This window comes from Xiphophorus couchianus, chromosome 14, assembly GCF_001444195.1.
Source record: "Xiphophorus couchianus chromosome 14, X_couchianus-1.0, whole genome shotgun sequence".
In the NCBI taxonomy this organism is placed as follows: Eukaryota; Metazoa; Chordata; class Actinopteri; order Cyprinodontiformes; family Poeciliidae; genus Xiphophorus; species Xiphophorus couchianus.
Window position 1 is genome coordinate 21,913,130 of NC_040241.1, and position 22,234 is coordinate 21,935,363.

Below are 22,234 nucleotides of genomic sequence, written 5' to 3' on the forward strand. Positions count from 1 at the left end.
AACTCTAGAAAAATGGCCTGGGCTTAATCAGACAGAGGACAGTGAAAGTGCTTGTGGAACTAGGGAGGGGTAGTGAATAGGCTAATGCTTGTGTAACTTGGATGATTTCATGCATTTTTATTAAGAAACAACAATTTCTCCACAGTTTTTGGTTTCAAACGATTTCTCTTTTTTGACACTACATGGATGAGGTGTTATTATTGTACCCCAACTCCTTGGAGCACAATAAACACCTCACCTTTACAGAAAATAAGAAACAGTGAAAAATACAGTTCCTCATAAGCAAACATAATGCATTTGCAAATGTTCAGTTCACCTTACCTTACCTTGTTAGGGCTTATCAATTCGAAAGAGGAGGGGAAATCCTCCTCTTTCTCACTGGCTCCATCCTTCTCCTATCCTGTCCTCGCGCTCCTAAATCTATCTATCTATCTATCTATCTATCTATCTATCTATCTATCTATCCATCCATCCATCCATCCATCCATCCGTCCGTCCGTCCGTCTGTCTGTCCTAAACTCTCCAAACACCAAACTAACTGTCTCAAACTAAATAACCACTATCCAAACTCTGCTATCCAAACTATCAAAACTCTATCCACTCTCTCAACTGACCGCAACTCGCCTACAACAACCCACATTTTGAATGGAGCCTGTGGGGTTTCTAAAGCCGTCAAACCCCGCGCCAAACTCTGAGCCACTTCCCGAAGCAGTCACGTGATACAGCCGGGCAGCGAGGCTTCGGACGTCATCGTTTTCGGCTCCTCCCCTAAATGAAGCAAGCCTCGATACGCGCTTTACGGAAACGCCCCCTCCATTACTCGACACACGCCTCGAAGCCTCGGCACATCACGTAACATCACTACAGTTTATGAACGAGCAGGTAACTCCTGCTGGAGAAACATTGAAAGAAATCAACGTTAAGATCGAGGAAGAGATGGAGGATCAGCGCAGACTGATGGATTTCACTCGGATACCGAAGATAATTTTACATCGGACAGGTACGAAACACCTTCACGTTTTACTAACGAGACCGTTTAAAGTAGTGATGGATAAATGAGGCGTCATGTATCGTTTCGACCCAAAGCAAAACTGTATTGATACTGTGTCTGCACTGCACTGTTTTCACTCGTAAAACAATTTTAACTGCTCACATGAGAACTCACACAGGTGAGAAGCCTTTTCCATGTGGGAATTGTGGAAAAGCCTTTACATGTCGATCTGGTTTACGTCAGCACATGATGACTCACACAAGTGAGAAGCTTTTCTCATGTGGGATCTGTGCAAAAAGTTTTGCTCAAAAATACCATTTAGCTTCTCACATGAGAACTCACACATGCGAGAAGTCTTTCTCGTGTGGGACCGTAAAAGAAGTTTCTCTCATAAAAAAAATCTTACTGCTCACATGAAAATTCACACAGACGAGAAGTAGGGATGCACTGATTTATCAGTGTCACTTTTCTTAATTTTTGGAGATCTGTGATCAGCCGATAATCACAGACTGTCCTCTTCTGCTCTCCCGTGAGAGGTTTGACTATTAGTCAAAAGTTATGTCTGCACATTCGTAATTCACAATAGTCACTCTACTGTTGTCAGCTCAGCAAGTTTCTTGCTACATTTACTGACATTTCAGACAAAAAAATTGGTGTTGCCCAAAATTCAAAATGGTATATCAGGTTTTTTTAAAGACTGGTCATCAGTGATCGGCAAGAAAACTGCAGTGCATCGCAGAAAAAGAAATTTAATCGTTCACATGAGAACTCAGTTTGATGGCATCATGTGAACCTCAAGTGCCAAAATTCTTAGTAATTTGCTGTTTGGAAACAGAGTAATTAAAACTGTATTGCATATTTAATTGTAGCAGCTTTGTTTAAAACGCATTTCAAATGGGAGATTTAGTTAAAACACTTCAACATTCACTTTATTCTAGCAGTTTTATGTTAGCATTATTTTTTTTTTAAAGAGGATAAGTGAGATATTTGTAGCTTCTTAAAGGAGCAACGGATTTAATGCTTTCAGATTTAGACTTGGAACATTTTGGAGTCTTTATTTTGTGTTTATCCTTTGTTCTTATTTGGTTTATTTTAATGATTGGATGAAATAGATATGTTACCTGTTACTGCATGTGCTTGTAGGGTCACAAATTAATGGCCCTTTGAGAGTAATAATGTTTTCTAAACTTGAATCTAAATATCATCCACCATTTATTCTTCTAAATGGTTCTGATTGAGGAAGGAAATTGTGCTAAATAATGATGAAATCTGACATGTTTTCCCTCTTTGTTTAAAAATCTGCATATTCTTCTTAGTTGCTGTGAATTGTAGTTTTTACCCAAGTCTTGTTTTGTCAGTTTTTCTTTGATATGATTTTTATGCTTTGGATAATAGAAAAGGTATTGATGATCTGGATTGAATTTCAGATATAATAAAGTTTATTTACCACAATAATTGTCTTTTTCTTTTTTCTGTTTAGTAGAAGACTGTGTGACAGAATAGATTTACATAATTACAACCCCGTCCTGGCTGGAAACAGAGACTGGAATAAAACCTTCAGTTTGAAACAAAGTAAATCAGGAAAACCTTCACATATATAAACAGCAGCAGTCCACAGTAGAGCCCATCTGTTCCTCCCTGGTTCCTGATCCAGTTTTCAGGTTTGGTTTTTTTAGAGTTGATGAGTTTGAAGTTTCAGGTCGATTCCTTAAGATCATCAGTTTTATTTACAGGAAATTACAGATACTGGTAATAAACACAGAGCAGAGATTCAGCAACAATGTTTATTTTTGTCCTGAATCAAATCAATCAAATTTTATTTGTATAGCACATTTCACAAACAAGGCATTTCAAAGAGGTTTACATCATAACACAAAAACACAAAGTCATGCAACATAGAATCAAAACATGACACTCAGTCAAGTTACATCATTAAATTCGTTATTGATTACATTTCGAATAAAACTCTAAACACGTGGGTCTTTAGTTGAGATTTAGAGGCACTCAGTGTTTCAGCTGTTTTGCAGTTTTCTGGAAGTTTGTTCCAGATTTGTGGTGTATAGAAGCCGAATGCTGCTTCTCCACGTTTGGTTCTGGTTCTGGGGATGCAGAGCAGACCAGAACCAGAAGACTTGGAGGGTTGCTATGAGAACAGCAGCTCTTTAATGTATTGTGGTGCTAAGTTGTTAAGTGATTTATGAACTAACGACACTATTCTTTGAGCAACAAAGACAACATAATAAAAAACTGATATTCAGATTCAAATATAGACAAGTATGTTTCCAATCAGTTTGTAACCTACCAGCGCAAACATTGCATTCAGTAACAGCTAGCATCTATCCACTAACCAAAATCATTAAAGTAAAACAAAGTACAAGTGCAACAAATCTACAATGACTCTAAATGCATTCAAATTCACTTTTATTAACAAACAATTAATGTGGAGACAATCTCACTTAAAAATAAACATTTAAATGAAAATCTAAAACTAACAGAAAAAGATTATTTCTTCAAAGTATTTCAGCTAAATCCATTTGAAATGTTTTTTTTAACAAAGCTGCTACATTTACAAAATGTCACCCAGCTATAATTACTGTGCTTTCAAATAGCAAGTTACTGAGAATATTGATATTCAAGGTTCAAATTATGCCATGTGCTCTTTCATGTGAACAGTGAAATTGGTTATCCGAGTGAAACTTTTTCCACACGTCGCACAAGAGAGGTCTCTCACCTGTGTGAGTTCTCATATGAAAAAGTAAATTAGATTTAAACCGGAAAGGTCTTCCACAAATCACACAGAATAAAGTTTTAATTCCCTGTGAGTTTGAATGTGTACAGAAAGATTAGAGTTTTGAGTGAAACTTTTTCCACAGATCTTACATGAAAAAGGCTTCTCACCCGTGTGAATCCTCTTGTGACTATTTAAATAACATTTGTAACCAAAGTGTTTTCCACAGATCTTACATGAAAAAGGCTTCTCACCAGTGTGAGACCTCATGTGACAGATTAAATTGTGTTTTCTGGTGAACTTTTGGTCACAGCGTGTACATGGAAAAGGCCTCTCGCCTGTGTGGCTTCTCATGTGCCAAATTAAAGTTCCTTTTTGACTGAATTCTTTTCCACAAATTGTACATGAAAAAGGTTTCTCGCCTGTGTGACTCCTCATGTGAAGATTTAAATTACTTTTGAAATCAAAATGTTTTCCACAGGTCACACATGTATGTCCCTTCTCACCCATGTGAGTCTGCATGTGATCAATTAAAACATTTTTACTGGGAAATACGTTTTTACAGATCGTACATGTGTAAGGCACATCAAGATGATATCTCATGTGTTTCTTTAAAGCGTCCTTTGAACTGTATTGTTTTCTACACATTGAACAGATGAACTGTTCTCCGTCTGTGTGAATTTTCATGTGTAGAGTCAGAGTATTGTTTACAGAAAAGGTTTTATTACAAATTTTACAGGAATGTAATTTTTGGTCTGGGTGAGCTTTCTTTTGCCTTTTTTGTTTTGAACTGTCAGTTTTACTTTTCTGCTGTTTCTTTTTCTGACATCTCTCTTTTTGTTTCTGTTCTTCATCTGGATCGTCAGAACTGCTTCCTTCCTGATCCTGGTTGTCATCCTCAGCAGAGTCATGAGAGATTAGTTGGTTTCTCTGTGGTTCTGTTTCATTGTGGATTCTTTGCACTTTAGAAGGCATCATCAAAATGTCATCAGTCTCCTGTTTCAGCACAAGATGCTCTTCATCCTGACTGATGCAGAGTTGCTTCTCTTCCTCTTTGAACTCTTGAGGTTCTGTTTCCTCTTCTTTCTGTTTTATCTGCAGAGGTTCTGGTTCCTCTTGTTCCTGTTTTATTTGCAGAGGTTCTGGATCCTCTTGTTTCTGTTTTATCTGCATAGGTTCTGGTTCCTCTTGTTTCTGTATTCTCTGCAGAGGTTCTGGTTCCTCTTGTTTCTGTATTCCTTGCAGAGGTTCTGGTTCCTCTTGTTTCTGTTTTATCTGCAGATGTTCTGGTTTCTTTGGATCTAAAGTGGAGTTTTCCCCCTGGTTGCTGGGTTTATTGAGAACCTCCTCTTTACACAGATCTGGACAAAAGAAAAAAAATGAAAGCTTTGAAACATCAATCAAAGATCAAAATTTTATTTTAATCCATTGATGCATCTAAACATGGTTTCCTTTGAATATTCTAAAATTTAAACATTTAAGTTTGAAAAATTAACTCAATTAGATGAATGTTGAGTTAATTTTTCTGGGTGAGCAAACACTATCCTAGTATCTCCCTAGTGAATATTCCAAAAAATTTCTTTTCTCCCTTTAGATACAGAATATACAACACATAAAATACTCAGATAGAAAGAATAAATCAAAACTCTAAAGTGCTTTTTAATCTCAGCTATTGAAACTTGCAGACTAAGAAATGATTAAGTAATGGTCCGACAATAGGAAGGATTGATGCTGGATTGGAAAACAGTAATATTAGACCAGAATTACCACTGGATGTGCTGAAACAGTGACGTCTAAATACACTGAAGTCGGGTTTTGAGAGGAAAGAAGATCAACTTCCAGACCCTAAACTCAGCTAATCTCAGGGAATCTTATGAGGATGAAACACGTCCACAACTCAGCAGCTGAAGTGGCAAAGAACATGGAGAATCGAGATAACAATGTTATCAAACCACCTAAACTCAGGTTATAAAATTAAAACTGCAGCATGGAGAAAGCCTGGAGAGATGAGAAGAGGATTTCAAACAAGAAAGCACAGAAGCATCACAAGTACAAACTAGAGGCTTAGCCAACAAAATGACATGTAAAGACATAAATTACAACAAAATAAAAAACTGGTGTGCTTTTACTGACTGTATAAAGCAGTGATTACAATAACTCAAGTGGCGACAATGGAAGGAGAATTTCATCGATTCAATGATTGTTGATACCTGAAAATATAATGTTTCAATTATTCACTGTGTGTTTTTATGACTTTGTATTTTTATGATGTTAAGCACTTTGAACTTTCTTGTTGCTGAAATCTGGATACAAATAAACATAACTGAACATTATTGAAACGTGTTTCAATTATTTTGGTCATTCTACCTGAGCTAAAAGAAGAAACGTTTTAAACTGCAGCAGTTTGAAGATATTAAATGTAGCGAGTGATAAATATTCGCAAATTAATTTTTCTTGACACAAGTGTGCAAAATTCTTTTCCACCATTTGTTTTGGATATTTAGGGACAAAACTAAGATATTTTTTTAAAGTGTGACTCAAAGACTATGATTTGTGTCTTGTTGTTAAGAATTTGAAGAGGTAACTGCTGTTTTGTATTTGTGAAATATGAAAGAAAATCTACAATTAAAAAACTCAAAGGATTTTTCTTGGAAACTTAAACTTCTCGGTTACAGGGCACAAATACTTTTACCTCCATTATTGACTCCCATGTAGGAGTTTTGCAGTTCAGCAACTTGGTGTTGTAATCTGACTCTTTTTCTCTTTTTAATTCATGGAGGTCCCTCCTCTTCAGTTCATTCCCAGTCAGATGTAAATCAACAACCCGCTCATCCCCCACCTGGTTTCTTTGGTTCTTTTGTTTGGAGTGCAATGGTGGGAATGCTCATGCAATTTTTTTTGAATTAGGTTCAAAACAAATTTGCAGATAAAGTTGTAACCTTCACCCTCAGTTCAGAGTTGATTTTTTCTGTTTTTGGCAAAGAGTCTTTCACCCTTCCTTCAAACCATTTGTTTTCTCTGTTCAGAAGCCAAGAATCATTGTTGTAGTTGTTCCTGGCATTAATTTTGAGTCTATAGCTTTAAAACAACTTACCCACTGTTAAGATTACATGAGTTTTAATATGCTCAATATTCATTTTTCAATCAACACTTAACAGACTTGGTTCTACATTTATACAAATAAAAGAGAACACAAAATATGAGCCATAATTTAACATAGAACGAATCTAAACAATAATGAAATACAAGATTAAGCACAAAACATAAAACTAATTATAAACTAATAATTTTAGTTAGTTAGTAAAACTAATCATTTTAAGCGCAAACTTTAACCAGTACTTTCTTAAACTGGTGAAGTAGAGATGAGGGAGTCACGAACAAACTGTAATTTTGATGTTACATCCATCCATCCATTTTCTCCCGTTTATCCTGGTCGGGTCGCGGGCGTGGCAGCCTCAGAAGGGAGGCCCAGACTTCCCTCTCCCCGGCCACTTCTTCCAGCTCTTCCGGGGGAATCCCGAGGCGTTCCCAGGTTTTCATATTATATAATGAATAGTAAATAGTCGAGGTCAGAGTTAATCATTCTAAGTATTTATTTATTTATTTCCGGCGGGAACTGATTTGATATTTCTGAGTCTTTTAGTTTGAGTTCAGGATCGGCCCTGAAAAATTTCCTATCTTGTCTATAGCTGTCTTTAACTTGTTTTTAACTCTTCTGAGGAAAATTTAAGAGTGTTTCGTACCTATCCGGTGTAAGATTATCTTCGGTATCCGGGTAAAAAACAGCAGTCTGTGCTGATACTCCATCTTGTCCTCCATCTTAACGTTGATTTCTTTAAACTCTGAATGTTTCTCCAGCAGGAGTTACCTGCTCGTTGATAAACTCTCTCTGAGGCTTAAAATGAGTAGATTTTTACTGAAAACACTCAAATATTTAGCTAAACCTCAAACCCGTCTTCAAACAACCGACTAACAAAAGAAGCACCAACTCTATCCTGTGCTCTGTTTTCATTTTCCGGGTGTGTCGCTGTGGCTGTCCTGAAGAAACTGTAAACGAATGATAAGATCCGCTGTGATTCACCTCTTAATATACATTTATAGTTAGTAAATTAAAATATTATTGAAATATTCATTTAGTTTTATAACTCAATTTCAAAATAGTGTAATTTATTTAATATAACTTACTATAAAAAGAGGAGACTCATCGAAAATTCAAAGCGGAACTAAAAGTCGTTTACAGTTTCTTCAGTTCAGCCACAGTGGAACACACGAAATTACACGACGCACACGGTAGCTTAGCTTTCTTTTGTTAGAAGGTAATTTGAAGACGGTTTTAGGTAAACATTTGCGTGTTTGCAATAAAAATGTCTTCAGTTCAGCCTGAGAGGGAGTTTATTAGTGATGGTGAGATGAAGCCTGAGGCATTGAACCACTTGAGCCAATTGGTTCGAGAAAGGGTTCATTTCTTGAGGCTTCATGTGCACACGAAACCACCTACTGGCCAGGTGTATAATCACAGCCAGCTGTATCTTAACACGTGTGATGCATTGAATTTTTGTCTATTATGGCTCTTGGGAATGACTTCACAAAAGGTGTAGGACGAAATCATTTGTCTACATAAATTATGTATACACATATGTGTATAATAAAATATTGTTTGAATGTATCCTCTGTGTGTAATTATTCCCAAAATAGTAGTGTCATGTGATATTGCATGTTGTGTAATAATGTTTTTCTGTAACTCTAGAAAAATGGCCTGGGCTTAATCAGACAGAGGACAGTGAAAGTGCTTGTGGAACTAGGGAGGGGTAGTGAATAGGCTAATGCTTGTGTAACTTGGATGATTTCATGCATTTTTATTAAGAAACAACAATTTCTCCACAGTTTTTGGTTTCAAACGATTTCTCTTTTTTGACACTACATGGATGAGGTGTTATTATTGTACCCCAACTCCTTGGAGCACAATAAACACCTCACCTTTACAGAAAATAAGAAACAGTGAAAAATACAGTTCCTCATAAGCAAACATAATGCATTTGCAAATGTTCAGTTCACCTTACCTTACCTTGTTAGGGCTTATCAATTCGAAAGAGGAGGGGAAATCCTCCTCTTTCTCACTGGCTCCATCCTTCTCCTATCCTGTCCTCGCGCTCCTAAATCTATCTATCTATCTATCTATCTATCTATCTATCTATCTATCTATCCATCCATCCATCCATCCATCCATCCGTCCGTCCGTCCGTCTGTCTGTCCTAAACTCTCCAAACACCAAACTAACTGTCTCAAACTAAATAACCACTATCCAAACTCTGCTATCCAAACTATCAAAACTCTATCCACTCTCTCAACTGACCGCAACTCGCCTACAACAACCCACATTTTGAATGGAGCCTGTGGGGTTTCTAAAGCCGTCAAACCCCGCGCCAAACTCTGAGCCACTTCCCGAAGCAGTCACGTGATACAGCCGGGCAGCGAGGCTTCGGACGTCATCGTTTTCGGCTCCTCCCCTAAATGAAGCAAGCCTCGATACGCGCTTTACGGAAACGCCCCCTCCATTACTCGACACACGCCTCGAAGCCTCGGCACATCACGTAACATCACTACAGTTTATGAACGAGCAGGTAACTCCTGCTGGAGAAACATTGAAAGAAATCAACGTTAAGATCGAGGAAGAGATGGAGGATCAGCGCAGACTGATGGATTTCACTCGGATACCGAAGATAATTTTACATCGGACAGGTACGAAACACCTTCACGTTTTACTAACGAGACCGTTTAAAGTAGTGATGGATAAATGAGGCGTCATGTATCGTTTCGACCCAAAGCAAAACTGTATTGATACTGTGTCTGCACTGCACTGTTTTCACTCGTAAAACAATTTTAACTGCTCACATGAGAACTCACACAGGTGAGAAGCCTTTTCCATGTGGGAATTGTGGAAAAGCCTTTACATGTCGATCTGGTTTACGTCAGCACATGATGACTCACACAAGTGAGAAGCTTTTCTCATGTGGGATCTGTGCAAAAAGTTTTGCTCAAAAATACCATTTAGCTTCTCACATGAGAACTCACACATGCGAGAAGTCTTTCTCGTGTGGGACCGTAAAAGAAGTTTCTCTCATAAAAAAAATCTTACTGCTCACATGAAAATTCACACAGACGAGAAGTAGGGATGCACTGATTTATCAGTGTCACTTTTCTTAATTTTTGGAGATCTGTGATCAGCCGATAATCACAGACTGTCCTCTTCTGCTCTCCCGTGAGAGGTTTGACTATTAGTCAAAAGTTATGTCTGCACATTCGTAATTCACAATAGTCACTCTACTGTTGTCAGCTCAGCAAGTTTCTTGCTACATTTACTGACATTTCAGACAAAAAAATTGGTGTTGCCCAAAATTCAAAATGGTATATCAGGTTTTTTTAAAGACTGGTCATCAGTGATCGGCAAGAAAACTGCAGTGCATCGCAGAAAAAGAAATTTAATCGTTCACATGAGAACTCAGTTTGATGGCATCATGTGAACCTCAAGTGCCAAAATTCTTAGTAATTTGCTGTTTGGAAACAGAGTAATTAAAACTGTATTGCATATTTAATTGTAGCAGCTTTGTTTAAAACGCATTTCAAATGGGAGATTTAGTTAAAACACTTCAACATTCACTTTATTCTAGCAGTTTTATGTTAGCATTATTTTTTTTTTAAAGAGGATAAGTGAGATATTTGTAGCTTCTTAAAGGAGCAACGGATTTAATGCTTTCAGATTTAGACTTGGAACATTTTGGAGTCTTTATTTTGTGTTTATCCTTTGTTCTTATTTGGTTTATTTTAATGATTGGATGAAATAGATATGTTACCTGTTACTGCATGTGCTTGTAGGGTCACAAATTAATGGCCCTTTGAGAGTAATAATGTTTTCTAAACTTGAATCTAAATATCATCCACCATTTATTCTTCTAAATGGTTCTGATTGAGGAAGGAAATTGTGCTAAATAATGATGAAATCTGACATGTTTTCCCTCTTTGTTTAAAAATCTGCATATTCTTCTTAGTTGCTGTGAATTGTAGTTTTTACCCAAGTCTTGTTTTGTCAGTTTTTCTTTGATATGATTTTTATGCTTTGGATAATAGAAAAGGTATTGATGATCTGGATTGAATTTCAGATATAATAAAGTTTATTTACCACAATAATTGTCTTTTTCTTTTTTCTGTTTAGTAGAAGACTGTGTGACAGAATAGATTTACATAATTACAACCCCGTCCTGGCTGGAAACAGAGACTGGAATAAAACCTTCAGTTTGAAACAAAGTAAATCAGGAAAACCTTCACATATATAAACAGCAGCAGTCCACAGTAGAGCCCATCTGTTCCTCCCTGGTTCCTGATCCAGTTTTCAGGTTTGGTTTTTTTAGAGTTGATGAGTTTGAAGTTTCAGGTCGATTCCTTAAGATCATCAGTTTTATTTACAGGAAATTACAGATACTGGTAATAAACACAGAGCAGAGATTCAGCAACAATGTTTATTTTTGTCCTGAATCAAATCAATCAAATTTTATTTGTATAGCACATTTCACAAACAAGGCATTTCAAAGAGGTTTACATCATAACACAAAAACACAAAGTCATGCAACATAGAATCAAAACATGACACTCAGTCAAGTTACATCATTAAATTCGTTATTGATTACATTTCGAATAAAACTCTAAACACGTGGGTCTTTAGTTGAGATTTAGAGGCACTCAGTGTTTCAGCTGTTTTGCAGTTTTCTGGAAGTTTGTTCCAGATTTGTGGTGTATAGAAGCCGAATGCTGCTTCTCCACGTTTGGTTCTGGTTCTGGGGATGCAGAGCAGACCAGAACCAGAAGACTTGGAGGGTTGCTATGAGAACAGCAGCTCTTTAATGTATTGTGGTGCTAAGTTGTTAAGTGATTTATGAACTAACGACACTATTCTTTGAGCAACAAAGACAACATAATAAAAAACTGATATTCAGATTCAAATATAGACAAGTATGTTTCCAATCAGTTTGTAACCTACCAGCGCAAACATTGCATTCAGTAACAGCTAGCATCTATCCACTAACCAAAATCATTAAAGTAAAACAAAGTACAAGTGCAACAAATCTACAATGACTCTAAATGCATTCAAATTCACTTTTATTAACAAACAATTAATGTGGAGACAATCTCACTTAAAAATAAACATTTAAATGAAAATCTAAAACTAACAGAAAAAGATTATTTCTTCAAAGTATTTCAGCTAAATCCATTTGAAATGTTTTTTTTAACAAAGCTGCTACATTTACAAAATGTCACCCAGCTATAATTACTGTGCTTTCAAATAGCAAGTTACTGAGAATATTGATATTCAAGGTTCAAATTATGCCATGTGCTCTTTCATGTGAACAGTGAAATTGGTTATCCGAGTGAAACTTTTTCCACACGTCGCACAAGAGAGGTCTCTCACCTGTGTGAGTTCTCATATGAAAAAGTAAATTAGATTTAAACCGGAAAGGTCTTCCACAAATCACACAGAATAAAGTTTTAATTCCCTGTGAGTTTGAATGTGTACAGAAAGATTAGAGTTTTGAGTGAAACTTTTTCCACAGATCTTACATGAAAAAGGCTTCTCACCCGTGTGAATCCTCTTGTGACTATTTAAATAACATTTGTAACCAAAGTGTTTTCCACAGATCTTACATGAAAAAGGCTTCTCACCAGTGTGAGACCTCATGTGACAGATTAAATTGTGTTTTCTGGTGAACTTTTGGTCACAGCGTGTACATGGAAAAGGCCTCTCGCCTGTGTGGCTTCTCATGTGCCAAATTAAAGTTCCTTTTTGACTGAATTCTTTTCCACAAATTGTACATGAAAAAGGTTTCTCGCCTGTGTGACTCCTCATGTGAAGATTTAAATTACTTTTGAAATCAAAATGTTTTCCACAGGTCACACATGTATGTCCCTTCTCACCCATGTGAGTCTGCATGTGATCAATTAAAACATTTTTACTGGGAAATACGTTTTTACAGATCGTACATGTGTAAGGCACATCAAGATGATATCTCATGTGTTTCTTTAAAGCGTCCTTTGAACTGTATTGTTTTCTACACATTGAACAGATGAACTGTTCTCCGTCTGTGTGAATTTTCATGTGTAGAGTCAGAGTATTGTTTACAGAAAAGGTTTTATTACAAATTTTACAGGAATGTAATTTTTGGTCTGGGTGAGCTTTCTTTTGCCTTTTTTGTTTTGAACTGTCAGTTTTACTTTTCTGCTGTTTCTTTTTCTGACATCTCTCTTTTTGTTTCTGTTCTTCATCTGGATCGTCAGAACTGCTTCCTTCCTGATCCTGGTTGTCATCCTCAGCAGAGTCATGAGAGATTAGTTGGTTTCTCTGTGGTTCTGTTTCATTGTGGATTCTTTGCACTTTAGAAGGCATCATCAAAATGTCATCAGTCTCCTGTTTCAGCACAAGATGCTCTTCATCCTGACTGATGCAGAGTTGCTTCTCTTCCTCTTTGAACTCTTGAGGTTCTGTTTCCTCTTCTTTCTGTTTTATCTGCAGAGGTTCTGGTTCCTCTTGTTCCTGTTTTATTTGCAGAGGTTCTGGATCCTCTTGTTTCTGTTTTATCTGCATAGGTTCTGGTTCCTCTTGTTTCTGTATTCTCTGCAGAGGTTCTGGTTCCTCTTGTTTCTGTATTCCTTGCAGAGGTTCTGGTTCCTCTTGTTTCTGTTTTATCTGCAGATGTTCTGGTTTCTTTGGATCTAAAGTGGAGTTTTCCCCCTGGTTGCTGGGTTTATTGAGAACCTCCTCTTTACACAGATCTGGACAAAAGAAAAAAAAATGAAAGCTTTGAAACATCAATCAAAGATCAAAATTTTATTTTAATCCATTGATGCATCTAAACATGGTTTCCTTTGAATATTCTAAAATTTAAACATTTAAGTTTGAAAAATTAACTCAATTAGATGAATGTTGAGTTAATTTTTCTGGGTGAGCAAACACTATCCTAGTATCTCCCTAGTGAATATTCCAAAAAATTTCTTTTCTCCCTTTAGATACAGAATATACAACACATAAAATACTCAGATAGAAAGAATAAATCAAAACTCTAAAGTGCTTTTTAATCTCAGCTATTGAAACTTGCAGACTAAGAAATGATTAAGTAATGGTCCGACAATAGGAAGGATTGATGCTGGATTGGAAAACAGTAATATTAGACCAGAATTACCACTGGATGTGCTGAAACAGTGACGTCTAAATACACTGAAGTCGGGTTTTGAGAGGAAAGAAGATCAACTTCCAGACCCTAAACTCAGCTAATCTCAGGGAATCTTATGAGGATGAAACACGTCCACAACTCAGCAGCTGAAGTGGCAAAGAACATGGAGAATCGAGATAACAATGTTATCAAACCACCTAAACTCAGGTTATAAAATTAAAACTGCAGCATGGAGAAAGCCTGGAGAGATGAGAAGAGGATTTCAAACAAGAAAGCACAGAAGCATCACAAGTACAAACTAGAGGCTTAGCCAACAAAATGACATGTAAAGACATAAATTACAACAAAATAAAAAACTGGTGTGCTTTTACTGACTGTATAAAGCAGTGATTACAATAACTCAAGTGGCGACAATGGAAGGAGAATTTCATCGATTCAATGATTGTTGATACCTGAAAATATAATGTTTCAATTATTCACTGTGTGTTTTTATGACTTTGTATTTTATGATGTTAAGCACTTTGAACTTTCTTGTTGCTGAAATCTGGATACAAATAAACATAACTGAACATTATTGAAACGTGTTTCAATTATTTTGGTCATTCTACCTGAGCTAAAAGAAGAAACGTTTTAAACTGCAGCAGTTTGAAGATATTAAATGTAGCGAGTGATAAATATTCGCAAATTAATTTTTCTTGACACAAGTGTGCAAAATTCTTTTCCACCATTTGTTTTGGATATTTAGGGACAAAACTAAGATATTTTTTAAAGTGTGACTCAAAGACTATGATTTGTGTCTTGTTGTTAAGAATTTGAAGAGGTAACTGCTGTTTTGTATTTGTGAAATATGAAAGAAAATCTACAATTAAAAAACTCAAAGGATTTTTCTTGGAAACTTAAACTTCTCGGTTACAGGGCACAAATACTTTTACCTCCATTATTGACTCCCATGTAGGAGTTTTGCAGTTCAGCAACTTGGTGTTGTAATCTGACTCTTTTTCTCTTTTTAATTCATGGAGGTCCCTCCTCTTCAGTTCATTCCCAGTCAGATGTAAATCAACAACCCGCTCATCCCCCACCTGGTTTCTTTGGTTCTTTTGTTTGGAGTGCAATGGTGGGAATGCTCATGCAATTTTTTTTGAATTAGGTTCAAAACAAATTTGCAGATAAAGTTGTAACCTTCACCCTCAGTTCAGAGTTGATTTTTTCTGTTTTTGGCAAAGAGTCTTTCACCCTTCCTTCAAACCATTTGTTTTCTCTGTTCAGAAGCCAAGAATCATTGTTGTAGTTGTTCCTGGCATTAATTTTGAGTCTATAGCTTTAAAACAACTTACCCACTGTTAAGATTACATGAGTTTTAATATGCTCAATATTCATTTTTCAATCAACACTTAACAGACTTGGTTCTACATTTATACAAATAAAAGAGAACACAAAATATGAGCCATAATTTAACATAGAACGAATCTAAACAATAATGAAATACAAGATTAAGCACAAAACATAAAACTAATTATAAACTAATAATTTTAGTTAGTTAGTAAAACTAATCATTTTAAGCGCAAACTTTAACCAGTACTTTCTTAAACTGGTGAAGTAGAGATGAGGGAGTCACGAACAAACTGTAATTTGATGTTACATCCATCCATCCATTTTCTCCCGTTTATCCTGGTCGGGTCGCGGGCGTGGCAGCCTCAGAAGGGAGGCCCAGACTTCCCTCTCCCCGGCCACTTCTTCCAGCTCTTCCGGGGGAATCCCGAGGCGTTCCCAGGTTTTCATATTATATAATGAATAGTAAATAGTCGAGGTCAGAGTTAATCATTCTAAGTATTTATTTATTTATTTCCGGCGGGAACTGATTTGATATTTCTGAGTCTTTTAGTTTGAGTTCAGGATCGGCCCTGAAAAATTTCCTATCTTGTCTATAGCTGTCTTTAACTTGTTTTTAAACTCTTCTGAGGAAAATTTAAGAGTGTTTCGTACCTATCCGGTGTAAGATTATCTTCGGTATCCGGGTAAAAAACAGCAGTCTGTGCTGATACTCCATCTTGTCCTCCATCTTAACGTTGATTTCTTTAAACTCTGAATGTTTCTCCAGCAGGAGTTACCTGCTCGTTGATAAACTCTCTCTGAGGCTTAAAATGAGTAGATTTTTACTGAAAACACTCAAATATTTAGCTAAACCTCAAACCCGTCTTCAAACAACCGACTAACAAAAGAAGCACCAACTCTATCCTGTGCTCTGTTTTCATTTTCCGGGTGTGTCGCTGTGGCTGTCCTGAAGAAACTGTAAACGAATGATAAGATCCGCTGTGATTCACCTCTTAATATACATTTATAGTTAGTAAATTAAAATATTATTGAAATATTCATTTAGTTTTATAACTCAATTTCAAAATAGTGTAATTTATTTAATATAACTTACTATAAAAAGAGGAGACTCATCGAAAATTCAAAGCGGAACTAAAAGTCGTTTACAGTTTCTTCAGTTCAGCCACAGTGGAACACACGAAATTACACGACGCACACGGTAGCTTAGCTTTCTTTTGTTAGAAGGTAATTTGAAGACGGTTTTAGGTAAACATTTGCGTGTTTGCAATAAAAATGTCTTCAGTTCAGCCTGAGAGGGAGTTTATTAGTGATGGTGAGATGAAGCCTGAGGCATTGAACCACTTGAGCCAATTGGTTCGAGAAAGGGTTCATTTCTTGAGGCTTCATGTGCACACGAAACCACCTACTGGCCAGGTGTATAATCACAGCCAGCTGTATCTTAACACGTGTGATGCATTGAATTTTTGTCTATTATGGCTCTTGGGAATGACTTCACAAAAGGTGTAGGACGAAATCATTTGTCTACATAAATTATGTATACACATATGTGTATAATAAAATATTGTTTGAATGTATCCTCTGTGTGTAATTATTCCCAAAATAGTAGTGTCATGTGATATTGCATGTTGTGTAATAATGTTTTTCTGTAACTCTAGAAAAATGGCCTGGGCTTAATCAGACAGAGGACAGTGAAAGTGCTTGTGGAACTAGGGAGGGGTAGTGAATAGGCTAATGCTTGTGTAACTTGGATGATTTCATGCATTTTTATTAAGAAACAACAATTTCTCCACAGTTTTTGGTTTCAAACGATTTCTCTTTTTTGACACTACATGGATGAGGTGTTATTATTGTACCCCAACTCCTTGGAGCACAATAAACACCTCACCTTTACAGAAAATAAGAAACAGTGAAAAATACAGTTCCTCATAAGCAAACATAATGCATTTGCAAATGTTCAGTTCACCTTACCTTACCTTGTTAGGGCTTATCAATTCGAAAGAGGAGGGGAAATCCTCCTCTTTCTCACTGGCTCCATCCTTCTCCTATCCTGTCCTCGCGCTCCTAAATCTATCTATCTATCTATCTATCTATCTATCTATCTATCTATCTATCCATCCATCCATCCATCCATCCATCCGTCCGTCCGTCCGTCTGTCTGTCCTAAACTCTCCAAACACCAAACTAACTGTCTCAAACTAAATAACCACTATCCAAACTCTGCTATCCAAACTATCAAAACTCTATCCACTCTCTCAACTGACCGCAACTCGCCTACAACAACCCACATTTTGAATGGAGCCTGTGGGGTTTCTAAAGCCGTCAAACCCCGCGCCAAACTCTGAGCCACTTCCCGAAGCAGTCACGTGATACAGCCGGGCAGCGAGGCTTCGGACGTCATCGTTTTCGGCTCCTCCCCTAAATGAAGCAAGCCTCGATACGCGCTTTACGGAAACGCCCCCTCCATTACTCGACACACGCCTCGAAGCCTCGGCACATCACGTAACATCACTACAGTTTATGAACGAGCAGGTAACTCCTGCTGGAGAAACATTGAAAGAAATCAACGTTAAGATCGAGGAAGAGATGGAGGATCAGCGCAGACTGATGGATTTCACTCGGATACCGAAGATAATTTTACATCGGACAGGTACGAAACACCTTCACGTTTTACTAACGAGACCGTTTAAAGTAGTGATGGATAAATGAGGCGTCATGTATCGTTTCGACCCAAAGCAAAACTGTATTGATACTGTGTCTGCACTGCACTGTTTTCACTCGTAAAACAATTTTAACTGCTCACATGAGAACTCACACAGGTGAGAAGCCTTTTCCATGTGGGAATTGTGGAAAAGCCTTTACATGTCGATCTGGTTTACGTCAGCACATGATGACTCACACAAGTGAGAAGCTTTTCTCATGTGGGATCTGTGCAAAAAGTTTTGCTCAAAAATACCATTTAGCTTCTCACATGAGAACTCACACATGCGAGAAGTCTTTCTCGTGTGGGACCGTAAAAGAAGTTTCTCTCATAAAAAAAATCTTACTGCTCACATGAAAATTCACACAGACGAGAAGTAGGGATGCACTGATTTATCAGTGTCACTTTTCTTAATTTTTGGAGATCTGTGATCAGCCGATAATCACAGACTGTCCTCTTCTGCTCTCCCGTGAGAGGTTTGACTATTAGTCAAAAGTTATGTCTGCACATTCGTAATTCACAATAGTCACTCTACTGTTGTCAGCTCAGCAAGTTTCTTGCTACATTTACTGACATTTCAGACAAAAAAATTGGTGTTGCCCAAAATTCAAAATGGTATATCAGGTTTTTTTAAAGACTGGTCATCAGTGATCGGCAAGAAAACTGCAGTGCATCGCAGAAAAAGAAATTTAATCGTTCACATGAGAACTCAGTTTGATGGCATCATGTGAACCTCAAGTGCCAAAATTCTTAGTAATTTGCTGTTTGGAAACAGAGTAATTAAAACTGTATTGCATATTTAATTGTAGCAGCTTTGTTTAAAACGCATTTCAAATGGGAGATTTAGTTAAAACACTTCAACATTCACTTTATTCTAGCAGTTTTATGTTAGCATTATTTTTTTTTTAAAGAGGATAAGTGAGATATTTGTAGCTTCTTAAAGGAGCAACGGATTTAATGCTTTCAGATTTAGACTTGGAACATTTTGGAGTCTTTATTTTGTGTTTATCCTTTGTTCTTATTTGGTTTATTTTAATGATTGGATGAAATAGATATGTTACCTGTTACTGCATGTGCTTGTAGGGTCACAAATTAATGGCCCTTTGAGAGTAATAATGTTTTCTAAACTTGAATCTAAATATCATCCACCATTTATTCTTCTAAATGGTTCTGATTGAGGAAGGAAATTGTGCTAAATAATGATGAAATCTGACATGTTTTCCCTCTTTGTTTAAAAATCTGCATATTCTTCTTAGTTGCTGTGAATTGTAGTTTTTACCCAAGTCTTGTTTTGTCAGTTTTTCTTTGATATGATTTTTATGCTTTGGATAATAGAAAAGGTATTGATGATCTGGATTGAATTTCAGATATAATAAAGTTTATTTACCACAATAATTGTCTTTTTCTTTTTTCTGTTTAGTAGAAGACTGTGTGACAGAATAGATTTACATAATTACAACCCCGTCCTGGCTGGAAACAGAGACTGGAATAAAACCTTCAGTTTGAAACAAAGTAAATCAGGAAAACCTTCACATATATAAACAGCAGCAGTCCACAGTAGAGCCCATCTGTTCCTCCCTGGTTCCTGATCCAGTTTTCAGGTTTGGTTTTTTTAGAGTTGATGAGTTTGAAGTTTCAGGTCGATTCCTTAAGATCATCAGTTTTATTTACAGGAAATTACAGATACTGGTAATAAACACAGAGCAGAGATTCAGCAACAATGTTTATTTTTGTCCTGAATCAAATCAATCAAATTTTATTTGTATAGCACATTTCACAAACAAGGCATTTCAAAGAGGTTTACATCATAACACAAAAACACAAAGTCATGCAACATAGAATCAAAACATGACACTCAGTCAAGTTACATCATTAAATTCGTTATTGATTACATTTCGAATAAAACTCTAAACACGTGGGTCTTTAGTTGAGATTTAGAGGCACTCAGTGTTTCAGCTGTTTTGCAGTTTTCTGGAAGTTTGTTCCAGATTTGTGGTGTATAGAAGCCGAATGCTGCTTCTCCACGTTTGGTTCTGGTTCTGGGGATGCAGAGCAGACCAGAACCAGAAGACTTGGAGGGTTGCTATGAGAACAGCAGCTCTTTAATGTATTGTGGTGCTAAGTTGTTAAGTGATTTATGAACTAACGACACTATTCTTTGAGCAACAAAGACAACATAATAAAAAACTGATATTCAGATTCAAATATAGACAAGTATGTTTCCAATCAGTTTGTAACCTACCAGCGCAAACATTGCATTCAGTAACAGCTAGCATCTATCCACTAACCAAAATCATTAAAGTAAAACAAAGTACAAGTGCAACAAATCTACAATGACTCTAAATGCATTCAAATTCACTTTTATTAACAAACAATTAATGTGGAGACAATCTCACTTAAAAATAAACATTTAAATGAAAATCTAAAACTAACAGAAAAAGATTATTTCTTCAAAGTATTTCAGCTAAATCCATTTGAAATGTTTTTTTTAACAAAGCTGCTACATTTACAAAATGTCACCCAGCTATAATTACTGTGCTTTCAAATAGCAAGTTACTGAGAATATTGATATTCAAGGTTCAAATTATGCCATGTGCTCTTTCATGTGAACAGTGAAATTGGTTATCCGAGTGAAACTTTTTCCACACGTCGCACAAGAGAGGTCTCTCACCTGTGTGAGTTCTCATATGAAAAAGTAAATTAGATTTAAACCGGAAAGGTCTTCCACAAATCACACAGAATAAAGTTTTAATTCCCTGTGAGTTTGAATGTGTACAGAAAGATTAGAGTTTTGAGTGAAACTTTTTCCACAGATCTTACATGAAAAAGGCTTCTCACCCGTGTGAATCCTCTTGTGACTATTTAAATAACATTTGTAACCAAAGTGTTTTCCACAGATCTTACATGAAAAAGGCTTCTCACCAGTGTGAGACCTCATGTGACAGATTAAATTGTGTTTTCTGGTGAACTTTTGGTCACAGCGTGTACATGGAAAAGGCCTCTCGCCTGTGTGGCTTCTCATGTGCCAAATTAAAGTTCCTTTTTGACTGAATTCTTTTCCACAAATTGTACATGAAAAAGGTTTCTCGCCTGTGTGACTCCTCATGTGAAGATTTAAATTACTTTTGAAATCAAAATGTTTTCCACAGGTCACACATGTATGTCCCTTCTCACCCATGTGAGTCTGCATGTGATCAATTAAAACATTTTTACTGGGAAATACGTTTTTACAGATCGTACATGTGTAAGGCACATCAAGATGATATCTCATGTGTTTCTTTAAAGCGTCCTTTGAACTGTATTGTTTTCTACACATTGAACAGATGAACTGTTCTCCGTCTGTGTGAATTTTCATGTGTAGAGTCAGAGTATTGTTTACAGAAAAGGTTTTATTACAAATTTTACAGGAATGTAATTTTTGGTCTGGGTGAGCTTTCTTTTGCCTTTTTTGTTTTGAACTGTCAGTTTTACTTTTCTGCTGTTTCTTTTTCTGACATCTCTCTTTTTGTTTCTGTTCTTCATCTGGATCGTCAGAACTGCTTCCTTCCTGATCCTGGTTGTCATCCTCAGCAGAGTCATGAGAGATTAGTTGGTTTCTCTGTGGTTCTGTTTCATTGTGGATTCTTTGCACTTTAGAAGGCATCATCAAAATGTCATCAGTCTCCTGTTTCAGCACAAGATGCTCTTCATCCTGACTGATGCAGAGTTGCTTCTCTTCCTCTTTGAACTCTTGAGGTTCTGTTTCCTCTTCTTTCTGTTTTATCTGCAGAGGTTCTGGTTCCTCTTGTTCCTGTTTTATTTGCAGAGGTTCTGGATCCTCTTGTTTCTGTTTTATCTGCATAGGTTCTGGTTCCTCTTGTTTCTGTATTCTCTGCAGAGGTTCTGGTTCCTCTTGTTTCTGTATTCCTTGCAGAGGTTCTGGTTCCTCTTGTTTCTGTTTTATCTGCAGATGTTCTGGTTTCTTTGGATCTAAAGTGGAGTTTTCCCCCTGGTTGCTGGGTTTATTGAGAACCTCCTCTTTACACAGATCTGGACAAAAGAAAAAAAATGAAAGCTTTGAAACATCAATCAAAGATCAAAATTTTATTTTAATCCATTGATGCATCTAAACATGGTTTCCTTTGAATATTCTAAAATTTAAACATTTAAGTTTGAAAAATTAACTCAATTAGATGAATGTTGAGTTAATTTTTCTGGGTGAGCAAACACTATCCTAGTATCTCCCTAGTGAATATTCCAAAAAATTTCTTTTCTCCCTTTAGATACAG

General features: G+C 36.6%; 3 protein-coding genes and 3 long non-coding RNA genes across 10 annotated transcripts in view; 3 read left to right on the forward strand and 3 right to left on the reverse strand.

The window, feature by feature from the left end:
• LOC114156874 (gastrula zinc finger protein XlCGF57.1-like) overlaps positions 1-22,234 on the reverse strand; it is a 123,850-nt gene that overhangs the window by 61,985 nt on the left and 39,631 nt on the right. The window contains exon 4 of one of the 5 annotated variants that reach the window (XM_028037463.1): positions 19,574-21,488. The exons of the other annotated variants lie outside the window; for them this stretch is intronic. Coding sequence (XP_027893264.1) covers positions 20,698-21,488 — 791 coding nt within the window. The 3' untranslated portion in view covers positions 19,574-20,697. Of the gene's footprint in view, positions 1-19,573; positions 21,489-22,234 lie in introns of those variants that run through there. 5 annotated transcript variants of the gene reach the window in all.
• Positions 872-4,704, forward strand: LOC114157004 (uncharacterized). Its single transcript, XR_003598055.1, has 2 exons — positions 872-1,000; positions 4,586-4,704. It is a non-coding gene; the product is annotated as an uncharacterized LOC114157004 (long non-coding RNA).
• On the reverse strand, positions 2,659-7,784 carry LOC114156933 (gastrula zinc finger protein XlCGF57.1-like). Its single transcript, XM_028037563.1, has 2 exons — positions 7,463-7,784; positions 2,659-5,080 (listed from the first exon to the last, which is right to left on the reverse strand). Exons 1-2 carry the CDS (start codon positions 7,536-7,538, stop codon positions 3,783-3,785), a joined length of 1,374 nt encoding a protein of 457 aa, XP_027893364.1. The 5' UTR covers positions 7,539-7,784; the 3' UTR covers positions 2,659-3,782.
• Positions 9,330-13,162, forward strand: LOC114157006 (uncharacterized). Its single transcript, XR_003598058.1, has 2 exons — positions 9,330-9,458; positions 13,044-13,162. It is a non-coding gene; the product is annotated as an uncharacterized LOC114157006 (long non-coding RNA).
• LOC114156934 (gastrula zinc finger protein XlCGF57.1-like) lies at positions 11,117-16,241 on the reverse strand. The gene is made up of 2 exons (XM_028037564.1): positions 15,920-16,241; positions 11,117-13,538 (listed from the first exon to the last, which is right to left on the reverse strand). Exons 1-2 carry the CDS (start codon positions 15,993-15,995, stop codon positions 12,241-12,243), a joined length of 1,374 nt encoding a protein of 457 aa, XP_027893365.1. The 5' UTR covers positions 15,996-16,241; the 3' UTR covers positions 11,117-12,240.
• LOC114157007 (uncharacterized) lies at positions 17,787-21,619 on the forward strand. The gene is made up of 2 exons (XR_003598059.1): positions 17,787-17,915; positions 21,501-21,619. It is a non-coding gene; the product is annotated as an uncharacterized LOC114157007 (long non-coding RNA).